Source organism: Stegastes partitus, unplaced genomic scaffold, assembly GCF_000690725.1.
Source record: "Stegastes partitus isolate 25-593 unplaced genomic scaffold, Stegastes_partitus-1.0.2 Scaffold787, whole genome shotgun sequence".
Lineage (NCBI taxonomy): Eukaryota > Metazoa > Chordata > Actinopteri > Pomacentridae > Stegastes > Stegastes partitus.
Window position 1 is genome coordinate 29,386 of NW_007578518.1, and position 26,889 is coordinate 56,274.

Below are 26,889 nucleotides of genomic sequence, written 5' to 3' on the forward strand. Positions count from 1 at the left end.
CATGTTGAGGTGTTCAGGTGTGTAACAGCAGGAGAAAAAAAAAAATCAGCTGCAGCAAGGCCAAAAAGAAGAGAGGACATCCGAAGCCACAAACATCCACAAATGAAAGCTGATTTAGTTTTGTTTTGTTTTTCCTCACAGGTATTTATTTAGTTTATCATGTAAGAAAATAAGACAAAGAAACGTTCCACTTCTCACATTTTCTTTCAATGGCACACAAGGTGAAGGTGTTAAGTTTTTTGGCAGATAAAAGTAAAAAAAGCAAAAAAAAGAAGAATGAAAACAAAAGAGTGCAGTATGACTTTCATGTTCAGTACTTTTAAACTCATTAAGTATCTGCTGCTGATGACACCATTAAACAGGGGAAGCTAGTGTGACTGTTACACAACTCAAATCTTTATGTTTAAACATATTGTAAGCATAGGCTTCATTTGCATAGCTTAAAGGTGTTAATTAAAACAAAACTGCTTTTCTTTTGTTTTTCCCAAATATGAGCTACATGTTCTATCAGCTATGTGTTGCTACCTCAAGGTAAAAGAGAACTTTTGAAAGCAAGAAATGTACAATTATGAAAAGCTCTTGAAGTGCAGGACAGGATGCCTTTAAACCAATATCAAATGAGAACATCATCACAACATGAGTCATCCATTCTCACTTTCATATCTTGGATTTTTCAGTAAGGCTTCTTTTGTCATACAAAGACTAGAAATCGACCAAATACACAAAACAGCTGGTATTTTTTTTGTTTTGTTTTCTTTTTTAAAACACCAAAAAGTCGTATTAACTGATGTGGTAAATCACACGCGGGTTAAGTCACATTGTTCTGTGGACGAGCCCATTCTCATAGCGGTCGCTTCGTCAGTAGTCACGTCTTAAGGCTTAGAATGGCTCCCCACAGCTGCTCCACAGGTTTTACAAACTAAGATCAACCAGAGCGGCAACATTGAAAAACAAAAACATAAATCGCAAATAAATGCATTGCATCTACAGAAATTGTCTTAACACATTTTGGCATTCAAATATTGGTGTATTTAAAAATAATAATCCTATGTTCTGATTTGTATGCTTTGTATTAAAGTACATTCTCCCCGATTGTGATGGACCAAAGGAAGACTTACAAGAGTCCAAGCTGTACTTTTTTTTTTCTCTCTCCCTCTGTATGCAAAAACATTAAGAAAGTCATAAAGGTGAATAAAAGATTTTTCAGGGCTCGACAGAACTCAGGAGGGAATCGATATTGTCATTGTCAGAGCTAGAAAGTCCCAGCTGTGCATGACAGGGGTAACAGCAGGTCAAAATAAGAAGGACAGGGATCCCACTTCCACGCTCGTCCTTCTACTATTTTGGCCTTTGTGTAAGACAAATCTCCAGCGCCCTCACTACACCTACAGAGACATGACTCGAACCAGCGAGTCCTGCACTTTCCTGACTTGCGCCAGCCCAACAGAGTATGGATCCTGCTCGGATCTTGCCTGGGGGGTGGCTGAATATGTGCACCGACACATAGAACTGCATGTAAAAATGATACGCTTCCTTTCACAAATTTAAAGTGTTATAAAAGTATATTGGTTTAAATGCACAGGTGAAACGTGAAATCACATGTGCTGTTTTTTCTTTTCTTTTCCTCTCTCTCTCTCTCCATCTTTTGACTTCATGGCTTCAAACCCATAGTACCTGCTGTCCCCTTTCTCAATTAACCTAGCTGGAATGATGAGAAAATAATTTGGTGTCTTTAATTCCCGAGACAATAAAATCTAATGGCTTTTCTCTCCCCGGGGGTCGGCTCAGTCACAGCAAACACAAACACACGCATTCATGCACACAGCTCATCCACAACTCTTCTCCCCAACACTGCATGTACAAATTTTGAATGTTATTATTTTGTGGAAATTATGTTTTTGCATTAGTAAAATAATAAAAATAAAAAACATGCTCTCTCTCTCACTCTCCAATGTCACTGAATAGTGCTGTTGTATCTCGGCTTGGTTCAAACACGGAGCACAAAAACAAAACATCCCACAGCGTAAACAAAAACGCTGAGGGTCACGACCGGTTTCAAACACAGAGGTTATTCAGTCGAAAAAGGGAAGGTGCTTTGCCTGCAAAGACTTGTGGTGCGAAAGAAGGTGGAGAACAGTGGGCTTATTTAGTGAAAACTGTAAAATTCTTTCAGGTGGAGATCGTTTTGTGGTACATGCAACAACATGACAAAAAAGGTGACAGTTACCATTCTGTTTTTTCCACTACAGCCCCTGGTGGGAGGGAATTTCAAGCCGTATTTGGCACAACCAGTCAGACAAGCTATCTGTTGCTTTTCCTCTCTGCGAGAAGTAAAACGTTACTGTGCAAATCAAGGCGGGGAGGGCCCGACAGCTGTAATGTCACAGGTTCACGAGGCCTACCTACTTTAAAACCAGGCTGCGGGATGTTTAGTCTGCCCTCATTCCCCTAAAGTAAGGCTGCTCCCACAAAAAGAAGCAGGTGGACACATTAAACCAAAGTCACTGGAATGCTCTGAGAGGAGTGAGAAATCAAACATGGCTATGGAGTCTATGGAGTGGTTATGTCACTGGAAAAGCAACAAGTAAACATCTGCTACTTTCTTTCATCCCATCTGTTGTTGTTTTTTTTTTTTATATCAGAAATGCACTTGACTTGGCCTGTTTTTTTCCCCCCACCTACGGTTGTGCACTTGTACAGCTGGAGGAAGGGACTGGATGGTGGGAGCTGTGGAGAAAGTGGGGGCGTTGGGTTGTGAAGAAGGTAAGGCTCCCGTTACTCCCTCTTGTCAGCTGCTTTCGACTGCTCTCTTTGAATCATGCAGCGGCGTACGATGCTGTCGAAGCTCCCCAGGTAGAAGAGGGCAATGGTCCGAAATAATCCCATGGTGACGATCTGGACAGAATTTTTTTAGAAATGAATGATAGAAGACAGCCTAGAGTCGTACTGCCTCTCCCGGTGTGATAACATTATGTGTATGGCTGTACCTGCTGGAGACCTTCTGTGATGGAGGTGACAGGTGACATTCCACAGGTGAGGGCTGAGAGCATGTAACCATCAGGACCGACGGAGCTGTTGAAGTTCCCCTGCTGCAAGATTGCAAGAAAACAGGCTAGCAAATTAAAAAAAAACACATTTTAAAAATGGGACCCTAGAAGCCAGAGTAGAGTTTCTTACCACTGCATCCCTAACAACGATTTTGGCCACTTGGTCTGGTTGACAAACTCCAGAGGTTTCAGCGATTAATTTGGTCTCTAGAGGCTGAGAGAGGAGAGAACAAATAGGAAAAGGCTGTAAGCACCAAGATAGCTCTTTACTCAGGAAAAAATGCCTCAGAGAAAATTTGACATACTGTAAATAAACATCGAGAAACACTCAAAGGGACCATATGTCTGAGAAAGACATAAACCGTTTACCTTTGTCTTGTTCTCTTCAGCCAGTCCTGGAGTGTCAGTGTCAGGAGGGTACGCCACAGTCACATAGATATTGTATGGCTTTATCTGTGACAAAAACAACACAGTTCCACATTGATGATGATGAACAACAACAAGTCTTTGATGATAAGCAGTAAAACTTTAGCATGAATGCCCCCTATTGGTAGATCAGGAGTCCTCACTGCAGTATTCACACCACTAACATACACCTCCTCGTCATCCAGCAAAGGTGGTGTGAAAATATGTGCTAAGTTATTCCAGCTAAGCGTATTTGGAAGACAACGAGAGCCGCTGAGGAAATCTTTGCAAAAGCTTATTTCGACGTGAGAAGGGAAAGCGAACCTCCATCTGCAGCGACTCCGCTAAGCCGCGCAGCGCAAACTTGGACGGGGAGTAGGCAGTGTATCCGAACAGACCGATCTGTCCCGCCTGGGAGGACACGAACATGATGCGGCCCATTCTCCGCTCCTTCATGGTGGTGATGACGGCTCGTGTTGGGTAAACGCTGCCCAGGTAGTTCACTTCCATCAGTTTCTGTTGAGCACAAACCCAGAGGACACGTATGTTATATTGGGGCAGCTCACAGTGAAGAGCTTTGTTCATGTAACTGTTTATTTATCTGGGAACAAAAAGTCCTGCAAAATCAAAAAGCTATCAAACTTTATTTCCTGGAAAGTATTTAACGCATAAAACATATTTCAAAAGCCCTCATCCTTGTCCTTGGCACAGATTTATCATACTGGTCTGTTTCAAGGTTATTGGAATGTCTCCTTTGCAGGCAATATTTTAAGTCTATAAATAAAGTACAATTACCAGGACTGTGCCAAATCTCATGTTTCATTATAACCTGGAAACCAATGACCTCAGCAACGCAAACTCAATGAACTCGTCTATAATAAATCCATACAACTATCTGATTTAAATTCACACATTTTCACTTTGGTGTGAATATTTTTATACAACATTTATAACACAAACTGTTTTTTGTGTTGTTATTTTTTTGTTGTTGCAGCTGACTGACAGACACAGAACAATGCAACAGTCACTTACTTTGAAACGATCCACCTCCACTTCCTCAAACTTTCCAGAAATGGACGTTCCAGCACAGTTCACGAGCATATCAACAGGCCCCAGCTTCTCTTGAGCCTGCACGACAGGAAAAGGCCACTTCAATACTTGCACCAATAAATTATTAAAGGAATCCGAGATGTTCCACTGGGGCAGAGAGGGTAACATTACCTGTTTTATCACATTTTCCACCTGACTATAATCACTGGAAACATCCACTGATATGCAGAGCACCACCTAAATAGTAAATAAAAAAAGGAGATCTTACTAATGCAACACTTCATCAGCTCTTATGCACATTATGAACACATGCAGGATCATAACAGGTGCCTTTTTTCTGAAAGTAGAACCCATACCTGCTTGTCATTGATGGCAAATTTCTCCACCTCTTTCTTTGCTTGGAGCAGTTTATCCTAAAGGGGGAAAAAAACGCATTTTTAAACTATTACAAAATCTTTGCTAAATGTCATTATGAATGTCATCACGGGTCGCCTTCAAAGCCACCCTGAAAACATGTTAAAAGTTCTCATTTTGCACACGATTGCAGGGTAATTATCCACCTGACATGGAACAAATTCACCCTCAGAGTTTCAAAGCGTTTAAAACCTCAAAGGAGTTGACTTTAACAACAAACAGGTTGTGACTGGGCCGGATGCAAAGCAGTGATTGGTCGAGCGCTGTTTGTACTGACCTCGTCTCGTGCCACCAAAGTGATGAACGCTCCTTGCCTGTAGCACTCAATCGCAATGCATTTCCCAATCCCACTCGAGCCTCCGGTCACCTTTGAAAGGACAAGAGGATCATTCATCAGAGGTCAAACACAGGGTTGGCTCACATCAGACGCACAGGCTGGGCCACAGGTTAACTGGAAATGTAATTAGGTTTCCAAAATGTCAAGCAACTTAGTAGAGTTAAAGATGTGCAAGAAATTTCTGCTGTTGTATTGTCTCATGTGCATAAGGAAATTGACTTTCAGTGATACTCTGGCTAAAACTAATAATTGTACATTTTGGTGAAACTGGTTTAGAAAAATTAAACTATGGGCACATTTTGGAGATTGCGATGCTATTGAGTTGCATTGTGTTTATTTAAAAAGAGTTTAACATTTAGCGGACCCTCTGTGACATAACCACAAAGCTAATCATTAACTAAGTTGAGTTAGACCTCCTTTACACATGTTTAAACAAAACGACCATTACTATATCTTCATGGAGGTAGGATATAGAGCCAATGGAGAGATTATCTGGCAAAAAAAATGATTGCTAGCTTCTTGTTAAAGTCCAGTTTATTGCAGCCACAGCTGACGTTATTTGGATTGGTAGTAACAGCAAAGTGTGCCTTGGTTAAACTTTGAACTTTTTATTTTAGCTGAAAATTGTGAGGAAAAAACCCCTCAGTTTACAGCATAATCAGGCATGACATTTAGCATTATTATAGCAAAGCTGTAATCTATGTGGCTGCAATTAACATGATTTACAGGTGGGTTTTCTGTTTAAAATAAAGACATGATCTCTTTTGCAATTATTCTATGAGCTATAATCTTTAAAACACAGATAGCATGATTGAAATCAAGTGATTCTGATGAATTAGCAGCATTTCAGTCATAATGAAGAGGCTGCAGTCACTTGTTGGAAAGTGGAAATCTGCATTATGTGAGCTGAATAAGTCCTTTAAAGCCATTTAAACCCATAAAAACAACTCGATTAGTTATAGTCCAGGGCACAGAGCAGGTAAAATAAAGCAGAAACACAGGGATAGTTCAATCATTGTTATGCAGGCGTTTAGTTTTTGGCACATTAGTTGTGTTTGAGTGTGTCATGTTAAATCTAGTTGAACCTCATAAAGTGGCGTTAAGTTCTGAAATTAGCAAACTGGAACGTGGGCGTGTCTCTCTTAGGAGCTGACACTTGACTGTCGTAATATATATATATATATTTTTTTTAACTCAGAAAAAGGGCATTTTTTTGTCCAAAAAAGTTGTGACTGCTAATGTTGTAGCGTTAGAGCTAAGACTAACGTTAAACTCGGCTAGCTTAATTACAAGCCGCAGCTAGCTAGAGTCACGAGCAGACGTTAGCCGCTCTGTGGTGCACTTACCACGACGTGGGCCCCGTTCAGTTTCAGAGGCTTGGGACTAATGAGAGGCGATATCATGTATAACAGCAACACGAAGGCAACGATGAAGGCGGCAACTACGAGGAGCATGATGAACGGCAGAAGGAGCCACCAGGAATTGATGAAAAGCCAATCGGTGATCGTTGAACTGAACCCTTCTTCAGAGGACATGGGTGAAATCTGGCAATCGTTAGCTTGTTTGCTAACTAGCAGGCCAGCTTCTGGGGTCCGATAACAGAGCTACGGGGAGGGCGGCGGTGCCGAAAGGGGGGTGGCGAAACACGGAGCTCGGAGGAGGAGTTGTTCCCAGCGTTGGCAGCGAGTCCCAGGCGTGTAGCGGTCAGGTGAAAGTGTCGCGGTGGACCTTGGCTCCCCGTGACAAAGCGCAGTCTGCATGAACCAAAACAAATCGAACTGTGCACTCTGCGCGGACCCCCGACGCCCGCTCTTGGTACTTGTAGTTCTGGAGCCCCAAGTGTTTCTCTGGAGCTCTAAACGCTGCCGGAGTGTTTATAAACAACAACTCCCACAATGCAACGCGCCGCCATTTCCCTCGTCGCATCCGTTCCAGTTAGCTACACACCTATGCTAATCACCCGCGGTTGCACCCGCCCAAGTCAACAGGTAGACGACGGTAACTTAGCTAAACACCGAAAGCTGACTTTAAAGCGTGAAAACCTCACATCGGAAATTATTGTCATTAACTAATTGTTACAAATAAAAAGTGAACAGCTTTTTTTTTTTTTTTTTACTTAGCTTTAACTTTTATTTACACTGGAAATGAAAAACAGTATTGTATGCATGGGTGACCTCTTTACAAAGAAAAGGCTCAAGAGTTGGCTATATGTATGTATGTATAGACATTTACAGCAAAATGAGAAATGTTAACCATCAAAAACTCATAAGAGACACTTTGCACATCTCAAGAGCAACCGAGTACTGATGTAGACAATCTTTGAAAGAGCTTACATGAAACTTACAAGTACTATACATTTCTTAGTTGTAGTGACACTGCGCTTGATATATGAGCAGTATGACTAATTTAGAGATAAACCAATACAAAAAAACAAAAGTTGCAGCTTTTCTAGAAGGCACATGGTGCACACTGCCACTTATGGCTACTTATAGTTCATGCTTGGAGATGCATTCCTATGTTGAAAAATACACAAGATGATGATCTCTCTACCTGAGCCATCAGTGTCCTGCTTCAACAACCCAAGTCTTGTTTTATCATAATTCGCAATGTGACTTTATCTTAATTGAAGGCTTAGTTGTTTTTTGTTTTTTTTTGCAGTTTTGATTAAGGATGATCAGCAAAGCCTGTGGATAGGGATGGAAAATATATACAGTAGGTTGTGGGGGAAAAAAAATACAAACAAACAAAACAAAAACAAGAGCCGAGTGACAAAGCAATTCAAAGCTATTTAGTTCCAGAGAAATGGGACAATAATGCTGGTCCGGCACCACTGGTGATCCACCCTAACAGCCGTGTTTGATTCAAATAAGAAATGAGTAAACGCACACAACTGTCATTTGTTTGGAAAATGGCAAAACAATCCAAAATTGCCAAAGGGCCTAATGAAGCACTCATCCTGAGAATCTCAGTCTCCAAACTCTAAAATGTCCACCACCTTGAGTCAATGACATATCTCACCACAATAAATTGGACTCATGCTCTGCTTCAACACACTGCCGAAGAATTAGACATTCCTCAAAGTACAGTATATGCTATAAACTGCTTGTTGTTTTCTTAAGAAAAAATACATAATGTGTAAGGTGTATTTCAGGACAAAAGAGCATTTTTTTTTTTATCTTAAATGATCTTGATTTCTAAAGTATTACTTGCAAGTATTGTGTATGTCTGCTGTTACTTTCTCTAATCTGCTCATCAACACCTTTAGTTTGTTGGGCTTTTTAAAGGGGTTTTTATTCAAGTCAGCTGTGGGTGGGAAGTTTTTTTTTTTCTTTGGAGAATTGTGATATCAAATAAAAATAGGTCTTCCACCCTTTGTGTAGTTCTCAGTTTGGCAAGATAGAGCAATAATCTTCCCCACTTAGATAACTCACGGGGCCCATTGAATGGTTAGGATGAGACAGAGAGCGAAAAAGCGACAAGGACAGTAAAGGAACACAATCACAATTCATTTGCTTTGGTTTGGCTTGACTCAGCTCAATCACCCAACCTAGCCTTCCTGCCCAAAGTCCTCTGTGAATTTTTTCAGTTTCTCCAGATCCTGTTCGTTAACTGTTGGCTTTGTGTTGGACAGAGATCTCAGCATGTCTCCCTGAAAAGATGACCAGACAAAAAAAAACACAAATGAAGTTTCTAATATGTTCTAAAATAAAATATTTGGAAAATCTAGTATTCTTATATCCTTACCATGCATACTACAGGTTCCAATAGCTTCTCCCCAGGGACCTCCATCCAAGTCATTTCAATTGCGTTGGGATCGCCAGGTGAGCAGGGAGTCAAGAGGTCATCTATAGTAGTGTTGGGGTCGGTTCTTGATGGACCTCGTACCTTATTTATTAAAAAAAACAACAAAATGAGGAAAAAAACAAAATGACAATAAGTCAATTAAAACATGTAACACAGCAGAGTAAAACACCAACGGATATTTTCAAAGACGTACCCGTTTGAAATGAGTTGCTGACTGGACCTTTCGAACAGGCTGCATTAGAGCGTCTCTAACAATAATGCTGATATCTGCTCCTGAGTATCCGTCCGTCTTCCTGCCCAGACTGACAAAGTCCGACTCGGTGAGACTGTTGTCTGTGGAGCCCAGATGGAGCTTGAACATGAAGGAGCGGGCGTGCTCCTCAGGCAGCGGGATGTAGATCCTCTTCTCAAATCTGAGATGGTATAATTTGACCAGTGAGCGCAGGCGAATGAAAACAGAATACCAACTTTTAAATGACTAACAACAATTACCTTCTTCTGATGGCAGAGTCGAGAGTCCATGGGATGTTTGTTGCCCCCAGGACCAGCACTCCCTCATTGTCATTCCCCACACCTGTGAGAAAATAAAACGAAAGGGACAAAACACACATGAAAAGGTTTCACAATAGGGTCCCACACCTGCAGCTTTCTACAAATCTGCAATTATATTACCGAGCAACCACTGTGAAATAAAGAAATTTACAAAGTGAAACCAGATTGTTGCAAATATGCCTATTGTAAACCAGGTATTTACATGCAAGGATTAAGTCCGAAACAGTTGCTGAACATGTACCACACACAACAACTGATAAACAGAGGAACGTAGGTGCATTCACAGGACTGGGTTGCATTATATTGCACCCATGTTTGTGTTTTTGTGTCCACTCTCTGTATTTGCAAATTACTGAGTGTCAATTTACATAATTCTAAGTGGGAGCAGGTACACACATTATTTTTTTGTTCTATTATGCCACTATAACAGATGGAGGAAAGCACTATAAATTCCTTTCACTTTTGAGTTCAGTGTTCTCTGTGGGCTTTTGTGATTTGCTCACCAGTCAAAGACCATATCCACTTTTACATCTGTTTAGGAACGTGACCAGAAATCAGCGAACTGTAAACCGATAATCGGCCTGGCTGATTATCGTGGCTGATATTTGGCACTTCTCTGATTATCTGTATTTTTATCAGATTTTTCGTACACTAAATGCACTACATTATGTCTGATGCCGCCGCCTCAGTCTGTCTGTAGTTACTGTGACTGCAAAAACTGAACATGAAACACAAGCTGTTGCAAAAACCAGGATACTAGCTCCTCTCACAGTGGCTAAGGTTATGCAAACAGCTAGCGGTCAGGTTCGAAGGCAGCCACAAATTACCCTGAAACAGCGTCTATAAAACATTAATTAATAATGCTTCAAGATATGGACCTAGTCTTGATTAAGAAAACAGAGAAGAACTGCAGGAGACGAACTGATAAATATCAAGTCTATCCCACATAAACAGAAGAGAGTGTCTTAATTTAATCACTGCTGTTTCTATTTCAAATATTCAGTTATTTCCCCGTGTTAATGAGGAAGCTTAGTTATGAATGACAGGTTCCCTAAAATCACATGCTGTTAAAACATTTTAATGTATGGCCTTTCTGGAGTACCAGTAATCTGCAACGGTAACGGCCCTAAAAACAAACAAACAAAAAAAACCCATATCGGTCGATCCCTACTTTAACGTTTGACTTGACTGTTTTGCCACAGGTGCTTCTTGTCCAAATATTCTGTAATAAGTAAAAGGGGTGAAGTAAAAATGGGGAAAAGTCTGTCCACTGCCTGGAAGACAACCCGTACGAATCGAAACACACTAATCTGAATGTTTTACCAGCCACTGGAATTTATGTACTGAATAAACCGATAGCTAAATATTTTAAGGATGTTAAAAAGTAGCTTGCAGTCAGATACAAACTGTACGAGCCATTTTCTCCTGTGTGGCGCTCGGGTCTCTATGGTGATACATTTGTTTATCCCATTCTATGCAACTACACTGATATGAGTGAGAAACTGCGAGGCTGTTTAACTTATTACCCAAACAACCATCTTCTTCTTGAGCTGCCATTTTAGACTCCGCGTGCTGTTTACTTGTTCTCCAGAGAATTGTTTAAAAAACTGACAAATTTACCCCCAGATTGTATGATTCCATAGTAAGAGTGAGAACCCTTTAACACAGAAACACTGAGGGAATACATTTCATTTCTCCCAACATTTAGTGATGACAAACAGCAGCTGCAGCTCATCAGACTTACCCTGCATCTGAACCAGGAACTCTGTCTTAATACGTCGAGCAGCTTCGCTTTCGTTCTCGCTTCTTGAGCCACACAGGGAGTCGATCTCATCAATGAAGATGATAGATGGCTTATTCTCCCTTGCAAGGCTGAAAAGATTCTTCACCAACCTGGGAAGCAAAAGGGAAGCTTTTAGGGAATGAAATGGCTGCAACTGCTGGTTAGTATTTTTATATATTACATTCCATTATTCCACATTATATTTAAGATCATATACTTAACCTATGTTTCTGTCAATTAGTGCTAAAATGACTCACTTTTCACTCTCTCCCAGCCATTTGGAGACAAGGTCAGACGAGGAGATCGAGAAGAAGACTGAGTTGTTTGCCTCTGTGGCAACAGCTTTAGCCAGGTAGGATTTTCCTGTACCTGGAGGCCCGAAGAGCAGGATCCCCCTCCATGGAGTTCTCTTTCCTGTCGGCAAAGAGGTAATTTAATCCATGTCAGTGTTACCAAAACACCAGCACCTGCACTCTGACACAGCTGTTCCATGCAACATAGATGCATGCTGTCATCATTAAAGAGCAAAGTAACAAGGTGACCTTCTTAGCAACTCAGATTCAGTACCTGTGAACAGGTGAGGGAATTTGATTGGAAGAATAACAGCTTCTTTGAGTGCCTCCTTGGCTCCCTCTAAACCAGCAACATCATTCCATTTGATATTTGGTTTTTCCATAACAATTGCACCTGGAAAAAAATAACATAGTACATGACTGAGAAGTCTAAATAATATGTAAATTATCAAATGTAATACAACTTAAGTCAGATGAAAAAAGTACAATACTTGTAGAAGGCCTATTTGACTGAATTAAGAAGGATTACAAACCTGAGAGTTGATTTTGGAATTTCTTTTTCTCTGGATCATCACCCTCATCACTTTCATTCCTGGACACAAAAACAGAAATGTAAGTAAAATGTGTCTATTTAAGGGGACAAAAAGAATATATACACACACACACACATTACTATGCTGTATATATTTGGATACAACTGATTTTCGAACCATATCTGCATGACATCACATAAGGCAATATACCCCACTGCCCCACCCATTTACACACCCTTTGTCATCTGACTGTGACTCTTTGACAGGCTTGGCCGGGGGAGCTTTCTCTTTCTTCTTTAGATACTCCTTCAGCTTCTCTGCTCTGTCCAAGTACTCGGCACATTTCGCCCTGATGCTCTGTTTCGCTTTGTCGCCCTGGGCTTCATCTGTTTGGAATCGGCACAAAAAACAACACACACAAAAATGATTTCAAGCTTAAAGATTTCTTCCTACATGAAACACATCCTTATCTTAGCACAATCACTACTACTTAATCAACTATTTTCATCTGTCTTGCCACCTTCACTGCTATGCCAGGGTACAAAATGGCTTGCATGTCATTTTAAATCACACGAATCATCTCTCAATCAGTCCCACAATAAGCTACAGCCTGTCAAGAAATGTTAACATCAAATTGTCAAGTCACTGTTACTTATATACAACTTTTTTTTTTTTTTTAGCAACAGCCATTGCACCAACTTGGTAGAAGAATAGGATTGCTGTTACAAAATATTCCAACAAGTTGAAATTTTAGGTTTAAGACCCCATAGTATTACTAAAGTGTGAATTTACCTGCATCATTTAAATATTAAGACTAAGACCCTTCAATATGATCAATTATGTATATTCACCTGGTTAGTTTAGAACTAATTAAGAGAATGTTGTTATCAGACTTGCAGTACTATACACTTAATACCATCGTGTTGTCTTTTTCCTTACATTTTACCACATGAAGGAAGTACTGAACAGCAGCTTGGTATAGGCGCAGAGCCTCCTCGTAGTTCTGAGCTTTATCCTCCTGAGCCGCCTTGCTGGCAAGATCAATGGCTTTCTAAAAAAAAAAACAAAGACAAAAGGACAAATTTAGTTATACTGACACCTGTAGTTACTGACATTAGGAAAATAGATGTATGTGAAATTAGTGATCACTTCTTTGCCTCATGAGTGTGTCATGACACAGGGCAGCCAATCAAAACAAACACCAATCAAAAAGACAAATAAATAATAAAATCACAGATGTAAGCATTGAAAGTTATGCAAGTAAAAAAAATACTTAATGTGTCAGTGGGTGGCAACATTCCTCCATATAGACATGTGATGACCAACTATGTGTAGTGATCAGGTTTAATGCTACACCTGTTATGTGGTGACACTACACACACACAGCAGGATAGGTGTGCCTTAACCCGACTTTATAAACACTTTGTTTCACTTCCCTTTTGTTATCTTAACTATAGAGTGCAGCTATAACACAAGTCATACCATTACCGCAAACACGAGCATGTAACACTTTTTTAAAAATACGTATTTAAACTATATGTCTATTTGGAGACCGAATGAAAGTGGCAGCTAGCAGCGTTAATCCCATTAGGTAACACGTTAGTCACTAGAAGCTCGCCGTGCTGTGCCACGTTATAGGGCTACTGTCACAACTGCGATGGAAAATAGCAAACTGTAAAATACATACATGCCACAACGACAGCTTTTTAAAGGTCTTTTGCGTGTTTACAAGTTGCCTGCCAAAGTCGTGCCATGTTAGCCATCTGAGCTAACATGCTAATTAGCGGCTAATGTTACAAACGTAAAGCTATTTTACATGGTTGGAAGCAATTACACCGAGCACAACCCATGAAAACTAGGCCGGACATTTCGGTTGTCAGCAACTAGGACACTTTTATCAGTTTAGTTCGAGGTGCAAACAACTTTTTAAGCTAATTTAAGCGCTTTAGCAGGCTACTGGGTTGGTCCACAACTTACCTGTAAATTATTGTTGGTAGCCATTACGGCCGATCGCTCGTCCAATAATCAAAACGAATGCAACACCGCCGCGAATAAACAACTTTTAAACACTCTGCTTTGGGATTCCGCCGTACGCGAAGGCTGTTAACTTGAAAATCGAGGGTTTTGTCAGACTTGTTTTCGTTTCTTGGATCGCTCCCGAGGCAGATCGAGGAGGAAACTTCCGCATTGAAAAGTCGATACTCGCGTGCACGGAATGCGATGACGTCAAGACGTAGCCTCATTAGTCACTGCTGGTGAGTCTATACAGTCTATGGAAAGACTGTTTTACTGTTGCTTTGGATTGATTGTGTTTTAAAACTATAAAATAAAGAGGTGGCACCATATTTGCCACCTCTTTTGTTTGATGTCACTTTTCTTTTTCATTTGCGGCTGATGTGGCTTGTTTTTGTGGATCTGTGGTTTGTGGTTCACCCCGTACCTCTTTGTGTACAATCAATGTATGAACTCTGAATAAACTATTAACTCAGTCATTATAGTACAAAACCCTTTAACATATTGTCCACATGTATTAAGTCTCGATTTTAAGTTCTTCCAAGTCTGCTCTCTCACACTGATGTAACACTATTCTGATTGTATAAAACAAATATTATATAATGCCATTTCTGTAATGACCTCTTTATTCACTAGGTACTCCTGTAGTTCTTCCACTCTGTCCAGGTACTGTTTACATTTATCTCGAATCTTCTGGTTGCCATCTTTCCCCTGCGGCTCCCCTAATGGAAAAAAAACAACAATTGTTTTAATGCTGCAGGCAAAACAGACATTTGGTCATCACATACCATACCAAGAAATACATAGATGTAAATAGTAAACATTGAAATTTCTTATAGATTCCATTTAGCTGCTTTAATATCAGGGTCCTGGTATTGTGCTCTCATATTGTCGCAGTTTACTGGGACACCTAAACAGAGGAGAGTAATGAGCAGCAAATGCGCTTCTCAAGTCAAGATGTCTGCAACCAAAAGGCCTGATTCTGTCATGTCAGTGCTTCTTAGGACAAACATTTTATATGATATAACAAGTTATGATACGAGTTCATCTGTAGATACTAATCCAAGAGGCTGCAAATGTGCATTCGTCCAAGATGCAAGACAAAAAGTATAACCACAGGTCAGAAATCGGTCACACAAGCACACTTTTAGACTCCAAACGGGAAGACCTGGGAAAGATCTTCTAGATGCTTAAAAAAAATACAAAAAACAATTATTAATGAAGAGAAAGTATGCACACATTTGTCTCACTTTTAGATACTAATTGGGCAATCAAAAAACAAGTGACATTTACAGAAAACCATGTAAAAGACTTTAAAGATGACGTATATCCTAATATCCCGGTCAATACATTATGATTCCAACTGTGGTGACGCACGTTTCAAAATGTGCAGAAAGTACTTGACAGCATGTTGGTAGGAGCGGATGGCTTCTTCATAGTTCCCAGCCTGGTCCTCCTGTGAGGCCTTCTGTGCTACAGCAATAGCTTTCTGAAAGGGCAAAAAATGAATTAATAGTTCAGATACAGGCATGCCTTGTGCTTCTACTGAAATCACTTCAGCAGTTTTTGTATGAAACCTAAAATCCCTTTATAACATGTTACTGTCCCAGGAAGTATAATATATTTGCACTACAAAAACAAAACCAGTACAGTGTTGTTGTTTTCCAATGTGAAGTCTTAATCAATAGATAAGAAATAAACAATACTTTAAAAACATCATTGTGACTTTGAGCTTGTGCTGAAATGATAATCTGATCAGTTCAGAAGTTGATGTAGACAAAATAAAATGAAGAATTTATGATTTAGATGTCAAAATATCTCCTTCACAGCTATTAAAAATGAATGAGTTAACTGAATTCTTGTTATAAGAAATTCAATAAGTCAGATTTCTGGCCTCTCATTTGACCTATTAGACAATTTTGAATTGTCAGTGACTTCCAGTAAGCTGGGATTAATATTAAACATTTAAAAATTAATTGTCTGTATGTAGTACATACTGTATATACACATACATAAAGTTATTTGGTGGAAATAACAGCCTCTTGCTTGAACTTGTCATTTCAGAGTAAATGGTAAATAGACTCATGTAGTGCTTAGTGGTATGACCTCATTAAGCTCTGTCTGAAATTTCTTTCAAAACGTAGGTATGTACGCAACATTATTGACATTTGGTAGAGATAAAAATCACTTGAGTTCGTGCATTGTTTTAAGGTTCATTTGTCAGTAAAGTTGTGTCAGTTCAACACTGTCAATGAACAGCTTAGATTTTTAGTAAAAACTGTTGCTGTGTACAACTGTATAACTTCCTTTGGAGATAGTAATTATGTGTAATTAATAGGGCGTGCGCTTACTTAACTTCTGCCTGAGCAGACTGAACCTCATGACTGTGTGGAACTATGTTGTTGTCAAACAGTTATTAGTATTACAACGTGAAGTCCATCTGATCGAGGACCCTCAGAGTCTCCAAGTCACAGCCACAGGTCAGAACAAGATGGATAACTGCTGCTTATCAGATTTACTATGTAGGGCATGACAGCAGCAGCCACATCACTGATTGGCCATACCTCCTCCTTAAGACATCTGACTAGCTGTGAATGAATAATTTCACAGCCTGCCAGTGGATCTGTGGCCTTCATGTGAATCACTATTTTTGTCAGCGATGATGGAGTTCAGACAGTTCTGTTTATGCAGACACACTGACACAGAGGGTCCTGCATCCCAGATACTAACTGCATATTGTGTTATAGGTTAATAAGAAACTAACTGAGCACCACGATACTTAAAGAAACTGTCAGAATCACAGTTATCAACAAGCGTCAAAGTGAAACCTGTCTGACAACAAACACACTTGGTACAACTCTTCCTGTCTGAGAACTCTACTTTACAATCTATAGTAAAGTTATTCAGCCTACCTGTAGATTTGTGGGCTCCATGCAGAGTCCTGTGAGATTTACAAACACACAACAGATTCAACCCCTGATCCCCGCCGGTTTCGTTTATCCAGCCGTGTAGCCTCTGTGCGACCAGTTCCTGTCTGCGTCTTCCTCCCTCCCTCAGCTCTGACATATGCGTTCAAGAAAGCAGCCCGTCCAGTCCGAGGAATGGCAACGATGCTGGAATATGCGGAAAACCCTCCTGCCAATGAGTCACGGCGCTAAACTGTTGTTGTGCGAGTTACCAAAGACAACACAAGCAGGTCGCTGAATCACTGCGTAAAAGTTCCCAAATAGAAACAGCTGGCTCCACAGAAACAGCTGGTTCCACCCAAACAAAAGGCCGAACCAGCAGGACGCATAAAAATTAAGCAGAACGGGTTTTTCCTGTAACTCGGTATGGAAGCTCTGGTTACCAACACTGAAACTCAAACCTGGAACTTTAGCTGCGTGCGTTTGCGTGTGCGCGACACAAAAATCCCCTGACGAGCTTGTGATGAGTGTTTGCGCCACTAGAGGGCGCCACAATACCACAGTAAAAAAGTAGATTGCTGTTTAATACAGTGGTGGGGTGTTTCACAGGTTTGGGGCTCATCTGAACCTGCAAAAAGATGAATTTAAACTCTCACACTACATATATAAAACTGGATCAAGTGAAGTTTGTGTATTATTAGTTATCTAAAATGTATAAAGAATGCACAGATGCCGCTTTTCCAGTTCCCATATTATTATAAATGAATACTTTAACAATATGCATTTGTTTTTTTCACATGGCTTGTTTTTATGTTGCCTCAGAAACATCACAGTGCTTCTCACAGTCTATTTTTAAATGGCACATTATCACAGCGGTTCATTAGGATGACTGTAGAATTAGAAAGATTAGGATACAACCACACACAGCACCTAAGAAGTAAGCGCAAAATGGCACGCCTTATATACATTTATGTGCATATATTTGTTTGATTATTGTTATTAATAGTAGAAACAAAGAGAGTAAGAGAGAGAAGAAAAATGAGCAGCTTCTGTAAAAACAGTGACAGCAGACCTTTGGCCCCACTCGGTGGATAAGCGTCGAGCTGAGACCATCGACAGCTTGACACCTGATAGCTCCACTGTGGCGCACAGTTTGGTTGTGAACACGAAGAGCTCGTTGCGGTTACAGTTTGGGGGAGGACATGCGGCAGAAAGAGAGCGCTCCTTCAACGGCAGAACTCCAACTTAAAGCGTTGACTTTTGCAGACGCGTTGTCCTTCTGAAGGAGCACCCGCGCGTAAAACTTGCTGCCCATTAGCGCGTTTCATGGAGATTTATAGATGACAAGACCTGCACGCTGCGGGTTGTTCTCAGCATCTACAAGGATCTCCGATGTGGAACATGGCGAGAGGGATGAGGGGAGCTCATCTCATCGGTGTTTTTCGTGCCTTTTGGATAATAACACTGTTCAGGGACGCAGATGGACAAGGGACTTTTAATGGCTTAACAGGTTTCAGTTTGAGTCCACCGTACTTCAACCTCGCTGAGAGCGCTAGTATTTCTGCCTCTGCAACCTGCGGCCAGGATGACACTGGCTCACCGAGATATGATTTATACTGTAAGCTTGTCGGGGGTCCTACTACTGGACTTCCTACTCAAAACATTCAGGTAAGAAAGTGAACTTTTGGTGCAACCTCATAACTTTTTATGCGTGCGTAAAAATGAATAGCAACCCCACAGAAGCACCGTGAAAGGGAATTGCACTCTAGCGGGGTACATAAAGTGAAAAGCAATATATTTAGCAACTAACTATTGACAGAAAGTTCACTGAATAGTTAATTTTTAATGAAGAATGGTTCTGTGTTATGCTCCTGTTTGTACATGTTGCTACTGGAGCGTTTAGAGCCCCCTGGGGAACCCTGACAATTCTGACCAAGTTGTACAACTGCCAGAAATAGTTTTGCACCATTGTACTTGTGTCCCACGTTTTCTAAAGGAAATGTTCTTTCAAGAGTACTCTTACCCCCTCAGGAGTTCCCCTGAAGGGCCCTGCTTTACTGTACAAAGCACAGTACATACCCAATCTTTTTTTTTTTTTAAAGGCAAGAATTCTGCTCCACATCATTGGTTGCAGGGTATTTCTCAGTGTTACCACCATCATAAAACATGCTTGTTGTTTGCTGCAGTTATTTGGTCATGGGTATGTTTCTAAACACCAAACATTTGACACCATTTAGGGTCAGTTTTGTGACCACTGCAACTCCATTGAGCCAAACAAAGCCCACCCGGTGACCAACGCCATCGATGGGACGGAGCGCTGGTGGCAGAGCCCTCCTCTCTCCAGGGGAATGGGCTACAACATGGTGAATGTTACCCTGGACCTTGGACAGGTGAGATTATACCTTACTGTGTGCACGAACAGATGTTTACCAGTTGTTGTGTGAATAATGACAGCTCTGTGTTGACACTAAAATATTGCACCTGCATGTTACCGAGGGAGGGAAAGGAAAGTTTACTTTTTCCTTGGCTGCTGCTCAGCTGCTGTGAAATGACTCTTACCATTTGTGTGTTAGTGTATGTGGTGGCACAGCAACTTCGCTGATGTGAAACTGGAAGTTTGTGGTATTTTGGCACCACTCTCATTGTCACTGCTGTGTTTTTCTTTCTGCTGCTGACATGTTTTGAAATGACTTGGAAGAAAGTTGTTCAACTTATGGTGTTTCATTCACAAGTCTTCCACAGGTGTTACACGATTATGTTTTCAGTTTGAGCTTCATCACCTCAGCTAGCAGTAATCATGTGAATAATGTGCTGCAGTTGGACTCTTGCCAGGAATCAAATTCACGCCCCTTTGGCTAGAGAATATGCTTCCATCATGACCCGTGTCTCTGGCAGGAGTTTGGCTAACGGCCCATAAAACTGCACCTCACGCTCAATTATCCACTGTGAGGAAAGAGAGGAATGCTGTCTCTGGATTAGGGATCAGAAGGATGTAAAACTCAGATTTGAGAAGCGCAGGTGGAGGCCTGGAACTCTTGCATGAAGAGGGTTTTGACTGGTTTTGGAGAAGAGGGTAACACAAAGTGCTCCTCTCCTCACGTGTTGAGTCTTTGGCTCTCGGTGGGCGCTGTGTCAGACAATGGGTGTGGGCTTTTCTGTCTCTGTTTTTAGACAGGCTGAGCTCTGCAATGATCCTACACGGCTAAATATAGTCCACGCTTACAAGAGGATGGACACATGCAGGGCCTTTAGGGATGTCTGACTTTAATACGTGGTAATGCTCAGTTTATTTGGGAGCAGGGGAAAGCAGCATTATTGCATTACGGCGTGCTAAAAAAGAGTGTGGCTAGATCTGTGACTGTGACTACCAACCGCACAACACCCTGCCCTCGCTCAATGCAACGCCACCTCACCCACATATACCGCACACCTGTCACACACATTTTTTCTTTTAATGGCGTCTGTTGCAACCACCACGACTGTAAATAATGTTCATCTGCCGCCATAGCATTTGAAGCTATATGTTGGTTTTAGCGCTCAAACAATTCAATAATTCTGACTGAATTAGGGGAAAAATCATGTTTATTTGTGATTTATTAATAAGGTTTAAGTTGGGAGCTTTCTAACCTGCAGAACATCCAATGAGAGAAGTTGTCGCCAATGGATTTTCGAGGCACTTCTCCATAAATGGTAGAAAAAGTCCAAATGAACAAAAATAAAAAAGACTCAGGATATAAATACGATATCTTAACGATAAATTCTGCGAAAATCCACGTAATTTATGATTGAGTTTTGAAACCTTGTGATTTTATTCAGGCGTGTTTTATTTACCTACCAGAAGGTTTTATTGCTCCCCTCCACCAAACAAATCCAAGCTCATGCATTATCCAAGACAGCGCCGGAGCAGTAAAATTGCACGACTATTCCCCATGCAACTTTGATTGCTTTATAGACTCTTTTGAAATCCGCAGGATAAATGATGTATTCAGTGAAATATGTGGGCTAGAACGAACTGAAAAGGTGCTGCGGTTTCTTTCAAGACGTGTGCAGGTGGCTGTCCTGCTGCCGTCTGTACAGCTCCGTGGAGATGCGTTAGATAATGGCACAGTTGATGTTTACGGTAAAATGACGAGGTTCAAAGAGACAGGATTTTTTTTGACAGAGCTGTTTCCGGTTTGTCTGTTTCAAGGAAGATCGTTTGAAGCGAAGGTCGACTAATCTGATCAAAAGTGAACTTGGTTGGACGAATTCCACCAGCATGCAAGTGCCTTGTCTCAGAGGAATATCGGTCTGTTGCTTGGGCTGAAATATCTCAGCTTCACCGGGATGGACTGCCAACCCTCTGAGTTTTTCCTCCACCACCACCACCAGGTGGTTTACAGTGAACTGACTTGACATTTATAGGCTGCCATAAAATTTGATATAGAGGCTTCCTTCAGCATTAATTCTTCTGACTTTTGTGCCTTAATGACTTTTTTTTTCTGACCTGCAGTTGCTCTGAATTTTCTGTTATCCAGCAAAATGTCTCACCATTTCTTAGATAAAGTTTTTTTTTTTTTTGCTGACTTCGATGAATGTGCACAGAACTAAGATGGTGCATGAGGAAAACCTTCTCAACATTTGACCACTTTAGACTTTTAGCCGGGTTTTCGTTCAGGCAAAAAATATCTTAGTAACACGGTCACGAGCCAGAATAGAGGTGAGGTGTTTCTTGTGACATGATCAGTTTCTAAATCGCCTCCAGCTCAGAAAACCTCCTCTGGATAAGCTCCATGTCTCAGACAGGTCAAAGCAAGCAGGCAAGCTGCTCCCTGTTTTTGTGACTTCTTGGCTTTTGACCCATGACCCGTGACAAATCCTACCTTCAATCAGGAAGCGACCTCGCTGATCTTCACCGGGCTTCTGTATGACAGTTAAAAATGGTGTTTTGCCTAAATTACCGCTGGAATATTTCCAAAGTGTAGTTAATGAATTTAGCTGTTGGGCAGATGTTTATTGGAACCCAGATCATGTCTGAATTGATTCACTGATGTAGCTCCTGTCTTGTTTCTGAGACATTTTGCTTTGCCAAATAGATTAATATGTCAGCAGCCAGTAAAACATTATTTGTAGATCCCATTATATGCTATGTCTATCCCCACCATAATGCTGACTACTTTTCCTGGAACTTTTGCCCTTGTTAAACTATTTACAGGACACAGTAGGTAAGCCATTGTTCTGCTAAACATTTACACCATGTATCAGACTGCCAGTCACTCCTTTTTTCTGGGGAATGTATTTTAGGAGCCCTGACCACATGTACTTATCTGCCTGAGTGAGCCCAGAGTAGACCATGTGAGACAAACATGCCAGGGCTTACTGCTGTCTGTCTCCTGTTTGATGACACAGAACTGCTTTTGATTGGTAGGAGTCAGGCACCGAGTGTATTGGTTTGAGTAAGGTTTCGATTAGCTGCTGATACATGTTCAAGGGACTTTACTGGTGTTTTTAAGTGAAGGTTACGGCTGCGGATTATTCCTGCGGGTGCCAGGTGTTTGTTGTGTTGATGATGGAGCTTTGTGAGGCGATTTGGTGGCTTTAAATTGTGGAACATCTTGTTGTTGATCTGTGATTTGTAGGTTATTTGCTCATCAGGCTGTGATGTATGTACATATGAATACCATAGCTGCAAATTCCATGACTTGGCTTTGTAATGAAGGGGGAGCGGAGTGATCTGGTTCAGGTTAGTGCGATGGCTTTGCCTCTGCTCACAAATATGCAATCGTCAAGAGACAAAGCTTCCAAGAACTCAATTTTAGAGCCATTCCCCTAGAACCTAATCCTCTCTCTCTCAGGGGTCCACCTCCCACCAAAGTTGGTTTGAATGTTTTATTTGCAGCCGTCGCCCCCTTTTGTGTTCGACTCCTTCTAGGCGGTATTGTGTGACATCCTTTCTGTGCACTCAGACTCTCACAAAGGTTTGGTTCTTTTTAAGCCTTGCTGAAAGTGACCTGGCCTTCTCTTTTCACTGGATAAATAGACAGAAATGGAGAGGTGGTGTAATTTGGTGGTGAGAAAGTACTTAAACGGAAAGCACACACAAACACGCAAGCCTCGACTGAAAACATTTCATTTTCCCTTTTGCTGAGCATTAGCAGACATTGGGATACAACCAAGCATGATGCTTGCTCGCATGCATGGATGATCTTGTGAACACACATTCAGTGTGCATCGCTGAACAGTGTTCATCTAAATCATGCAACAAATGATTTTCAAATATGTATAGGCTAATTGAAATGTCACGTTTGTGTGTGTAGTCCCAAAAAGACAAAGAATGGAGTAAATTGCTGTTAGAAACCGAACCTGTGCTGCTGTAGACGTTGCTTTGTGCTAAAGATTTGTTCATACAGTGTCGCTGGCTCAGTCCGGCCCCAGAGACAAGATTGGCTGGTAGGCATGTCCCTACTGCTGTGGTGACGATGGAGGTGATGTAAGTGCCTGTCTTTAGCTGGCCAGCCTGAGGCGCCAGGCCAGCCCAGCAGATATTTACTACTCCACTAACAGCCGCCTTGTGCTAGTTAGCAGTAGCAGCCTGGCTTGGAGAGTGCATCACGGGTGACTGTTGGACCGCAGCTCCTCCTATATCTGGAGCTCAGATGTGGAAAAGGTTGTCAGGGTTAATGTGGGATCTGTTCACCTCTGCAAGGCCTTTGTCTTCAGTTCGTGCACAGTAGTGCTAATCAGTTGTCACAGGTTTACTGACGCAGGCATTGATGCAATGGGAAGTGTTCAGAGAGCCGTGGTTTTCCTACGCCCATTTGACAGGGCTGGTCTGTGGTCGCATGTCCATGTGCCTTTCAGTTCAGGTCATTAATAGAGGTGCAACTGCATCAGTATAATACTGCAATATTATATTAGTATTCCATGCATTACTGTGGAAACATGGCTGTCCAGAGTCATTATGTTTTGTGCTCAAGCGTCAAGGCTTTTGAGTGGTTTAGGTTTTGAACCAGTATTAAGACAGATTCCTATTTTAATTAAGAGAATTGCTAACAAATAAAAATGGGAAAATGCAAAGTTTACCATTTGCTTATCAAAGTGTTGATGCTAAATAACTTATAGTATAATCCATTTTGAACTCTGCATGGCTTTTTTAAAAATCTAAATTTAGTCATTTAATGAACAGGCAAACATATAGCTTTTACTGCAAAAAAAAGAAAAAGCACAGATAAGTGCAGATTCTTGAGTAGCCCCACCTCAGGCTTTTACAATGAGAAGACTGGTAACAAGCAGCAACTTGTTTTATGTTACACCTACACTTCTCAAGGCAACTTACTTTTTGCCAACTGTTCTGTGTTACCGTCTAACTAATTCTGTCATGGAGACAAAATGCACCGGACTACCCCCTTCCCCTTTCCACCGCCCACCTGTTACCGCAGACAAACAGTTGTACATTGCATTGTTACAAGCTGGAGGGCAACCGCTCCTCCCCGCTGGGCTCCAGTGTGTTCTGTCTAGCTCGGTTGATCGACTCCAGCAGAAGGTGATGCCTCCTCTTCTTTGAATTGCATTCTTCTGATCTCACATCAGACTCTCAGGGCTCCACTTAGGTGGCTTCTATCTGTCAGGACTTTGATCTCGCTGTAGATTTAGTCCTCTCAGCTCTGCAGCGCCCTTTGGTTGGAATTCGGGATTAGGATATTCAATATCTGCTTCTTCACTGCACTTGCTAAAAATGATCAGTGTTAGATTGCGAACTTACATTTCAGGCCTTTGTGGCATGAGATACAGTTATATTGTTCTGCACATTAGCTATGCACAGTGCCTACAGATCTCATCTTCACTTGGTGGCATATGGTGCCTTCTGTTAGGGCAATAGAACAACTTTAGAATATCAAATGCATGGATTGTGGATAAAAGGAACAGATGATTGAGAAGTGCTGTGGGACATTCCTACCCAGTTCATTTTGCAGTACACTTCATTTGATCAACACAAAGAGATTATAATCGAAGAGACGCACACGGCAGGCACGGCGACAGGAGCAACTGGCTAAGGGTCACGCAATCAGATCTTTCGTTTTAGATTTTTGTTTTTGCTGTGAGTACGAAACTCTGCTGCACAGCTCTGCTACCTGAAGAGCTGGCATGTGTGAAGTTAGAGGTTAGGGCTTCTGTGTAGAGGCAGGAGTGGTGCTGCAGTTCACACTTAAAGGCGCAATTTATCACACACAAGCTGAACCATCAGGGGTCATTAATCTGGACTTGATAATTGATTCAAGTTGGGTGTGTGATGTTGGAAGTGAATAGATTTAGGAATGACTGCCTGTGCTAATCAAAATTCATTCACACATGACTACAAGTGCACTGAGAAAGGGGGAAAATGTTAATATGCCGCTGTTAAAATGGTGTTTGGTCAGGAGGGACACGGTTGTTTCTGTTGCCCTCTTGTGTTAATTAGAAGGCTACAGGAGATCTGGATACTGTATACCTTGTATATTTGACACAGGAGGTCAAGGTCAGGAATTTAAGAAGGGCAGTAAAAGGCGAAGAGGGTATCTGTCAAACAGTCCATACCTGTCACGGCTCAACCCCTGACCTTTCTGACACCCACCCACAGCCTCTTATGCTAAACCTCCTGGTATGATACTCTTGTTTAAAGCCTCAGGCTGCAGATGCAGGGAGGGGCAGTGGATGGCTCTGCTCAAATGTTATTCCAAGTGCTTTTGCCACAAGCTTGTCAATCTGTTTCATGTCTTTTCTGCCCCTGGAGTCCTCTGCTCATGTGCAAAGCATGCCATCACGATATTTCATGGCCCCTCCAAACAATACGTAGGTGCTGGACATATTTCAAGACTGTGTGTTTAGACTGGCAGGACACAGTTGGAGAGACAGGCCTGAAATTAAGCAAAGCCATGCCAGGACAGGCCCCCTTCTTCCAAGATCACACTGTCTGTTTCTGACTGGGTTTGTTTCCGGACGATTGTTCCTGCCAACACTGACTTTTTGGCATTGAGTCAATATTAGGTGCCACAGTACAGAGATACACAATTACTCAATCTAAAAAAAAAATGTGCAGAAACAAACATCAGTTGATTGACATGCAGAACTCTTCAGATAAACAGCGTAGAAGAAATATGCGTCACATTTAAGACAAGGCTGAACATCAGGTGAACTGATGTGAATGTCCCACTACCCATCCTCACAAATCCCCACAGCTGGTGTCTGACTGTCCCAGCACCACGTAGAGTTTTTCTGTTTGCGATAAACATTGTGTTTGTGAAAGGGGAGGATCTGCTTTGGTTGCCATCTTTATCACGGCGAGTGGCGGAGATTTTCACTGCTGCGCGCTGCTGTCAGTGACAGGTTCCTGAAAGCAGCGGCATGCTCTGCTTTGGGGGCATTAGGAGGGACGGGGAATGTGGCGCTATGTTTGGAATCTGAGATGGGTCTGCATGCCAGCCAGCACGTCTCTAGCCACCCCTACCCCTTTTTTTTTACCCTCCTCCTCCCATCTCACCCTCCTACTTCCCTTCTCCCTTCCCTCTCTTACTGTCATCACAGCCCGTGCGAACTAAACTTCCTCCCGGTTTTCAGCAGAACCAGAATTTTGATAGTTGGCAGCTTCCGAGCAAAGAAGCTTCTATTTTTAGACGACTGCCCACGTCTTGTGTGAGCCATTTGTCTTTTTTTTTTTTTGTCATTTGCGCATCCTGTTGCATGTGAGTGGAAGTGTTCTCTGATTAGTTTCAAGACACACCCTATTCGAAGTTGAG

At 41.5% G+C, this 26,889-nt stretch overlaps 3 protein-coding genes across 5 annotated transcripts in view; 1 reads left to right on the top strand and 2 right to left on the bottom strand.

Moving 5' to 3' along the window:
* Nucleotides 1-188: 188 nt before the first annotated feature.
* Nucleotides 189-7,064, bottom strand: kdsr (3-ketodihydrosphingosine reductase). The gene is made up of 10 exons (XM_008292128.1): nt 6,600-7,064; nt 5,194-5,283; nt 4,859-4,915; nt 4,674-4,739; nt 4,485-4,580; nt 3,777-3,968; nt 3,417-3,500; nt 3,178-3,261; nt 2,988-3,089; nt 189-2,895 (listed from the first exon to the last, which is right to left on the bottom strand). Exons 1-10 carry the CDS (start codon nt 6,786-6,788, stop codon nt 2,776-2,778), a joined length of 1,080 nt encoding a protein of 359 aa, XP_008290350.1. The 5' UTR covers nt 6,789-7,064; the 3' UTR covers nt 189-2,775.
* Nucleotides 7,065-7,350: 286 nt separating this feature from the next.
* vps4b (vacuolar protein sorting 4 homolog B) lies at nt 7,351-17,533 on the bottom strand. Of its 2 annotated transcripts, XM_008292130.1 has the most exons (13): nt 17,144-17,533; nt 15,609-15,720; nt 14,853-14,953; nt 13,158-13,269; nt 12,454-12,604; nt 12,219-12,277; nt 11,960-12,079; nt 11,650-11,806; nt 11,354-11,502; nt 9,550-9,631; nt 9,251-9,470; nt 8,998-9,138; nt 7,351-8,902 (listed from the first exon to the last, which is right to left on the bottom strand). In XM_008292130.1, the coding sequence occupies exons 1-13, from the start codon at nt 17,162-17,164 to the stop codon at nt 8,801-8,803; spliced, it is 1,527 nt and encodes a 508-aa protein (XP_008290352.1). In that variant the 5' UTR covers nt 17,165-17,533; the 3' UTR covers nt 7,351-8,800. The 2 variants fall into 2 exon arrangements, with proteins under 2 accessions (XP_008290352.1, XP_008290353.1); XM_008292131.1 differs by lacking the exons at nt 14,853-14,953; nt 15,609-15,720; nt 17,144-17,533 and adding an exon at nt 14,196-14,414.
* An 885-nt stretch (nt 17,534-18,418) lies between these two features.
* Nucleotides 18,419-26,889, top strand: part of LOC103364858 (laminin subunit alpha-3) — a 57,073-nt gene continuing 48,602 nt past the window's right edge. The window contains exons 1-2 of one of the 2 annotated variants that reach the window (XM_008292133.1): nt 18,419-18,805; nt 19,375-19,527. In XM_008292133.1, coding sequence (XP_008290355.1) covers nt 18,530-18,805; nt 19,375-19,527 — 429 coding nt within the window. In that variant the 5' untranslated portion in view covers nt 18,419-18,529. The remainder of the gene's footprint in view (nt 18,806-19,374; nt 19,528-26,889) is intronic. The other variant, XM_008292132.1, reaches the window with a different exon arrangement.

Coding starts and splice junctions, on each gene's coding strand:
- vps4b (XM_008292130.1), bottom strand. CDS start 17,164: ATGGAGCCCACAAATCTACAG. Junction 15,721..17,143: donor TGGAGCCCACAAATCTACAG/GTAGGCTGAATA, acceptor TTGCCCTTTCAG/AAAGCTATTGCTGTAGCACA. Junction 9,632..11,353: donor GTTCCTGGTTCAGATGCAGG/GTAAGTCTGATG, acceptor ATTTTCTCACAG/GTGTGGGGAATGACAATGAG.
- kdsr (XM_008292128.1), bottom strand. CDS start 6,788: ATGTCCTCTGAAGAAGGGTTCAGTTCAACGATCACCGATTGGCTTTTC. Junction 4,916..5,193: donor CTTTGGTGGCACGAGACGAG/GTCAGTACAAAC, acceptor TTCCCCCTTTAG/GATAAACTGCTCCAAGCAAA. Junction 3,969..4,484: donor TGGAGGTGGATCGTTTCAAA/GTAAGTGACTGT, acceptor TGTGCTCAACAG/AAACTGATGGAAGTGAACTA.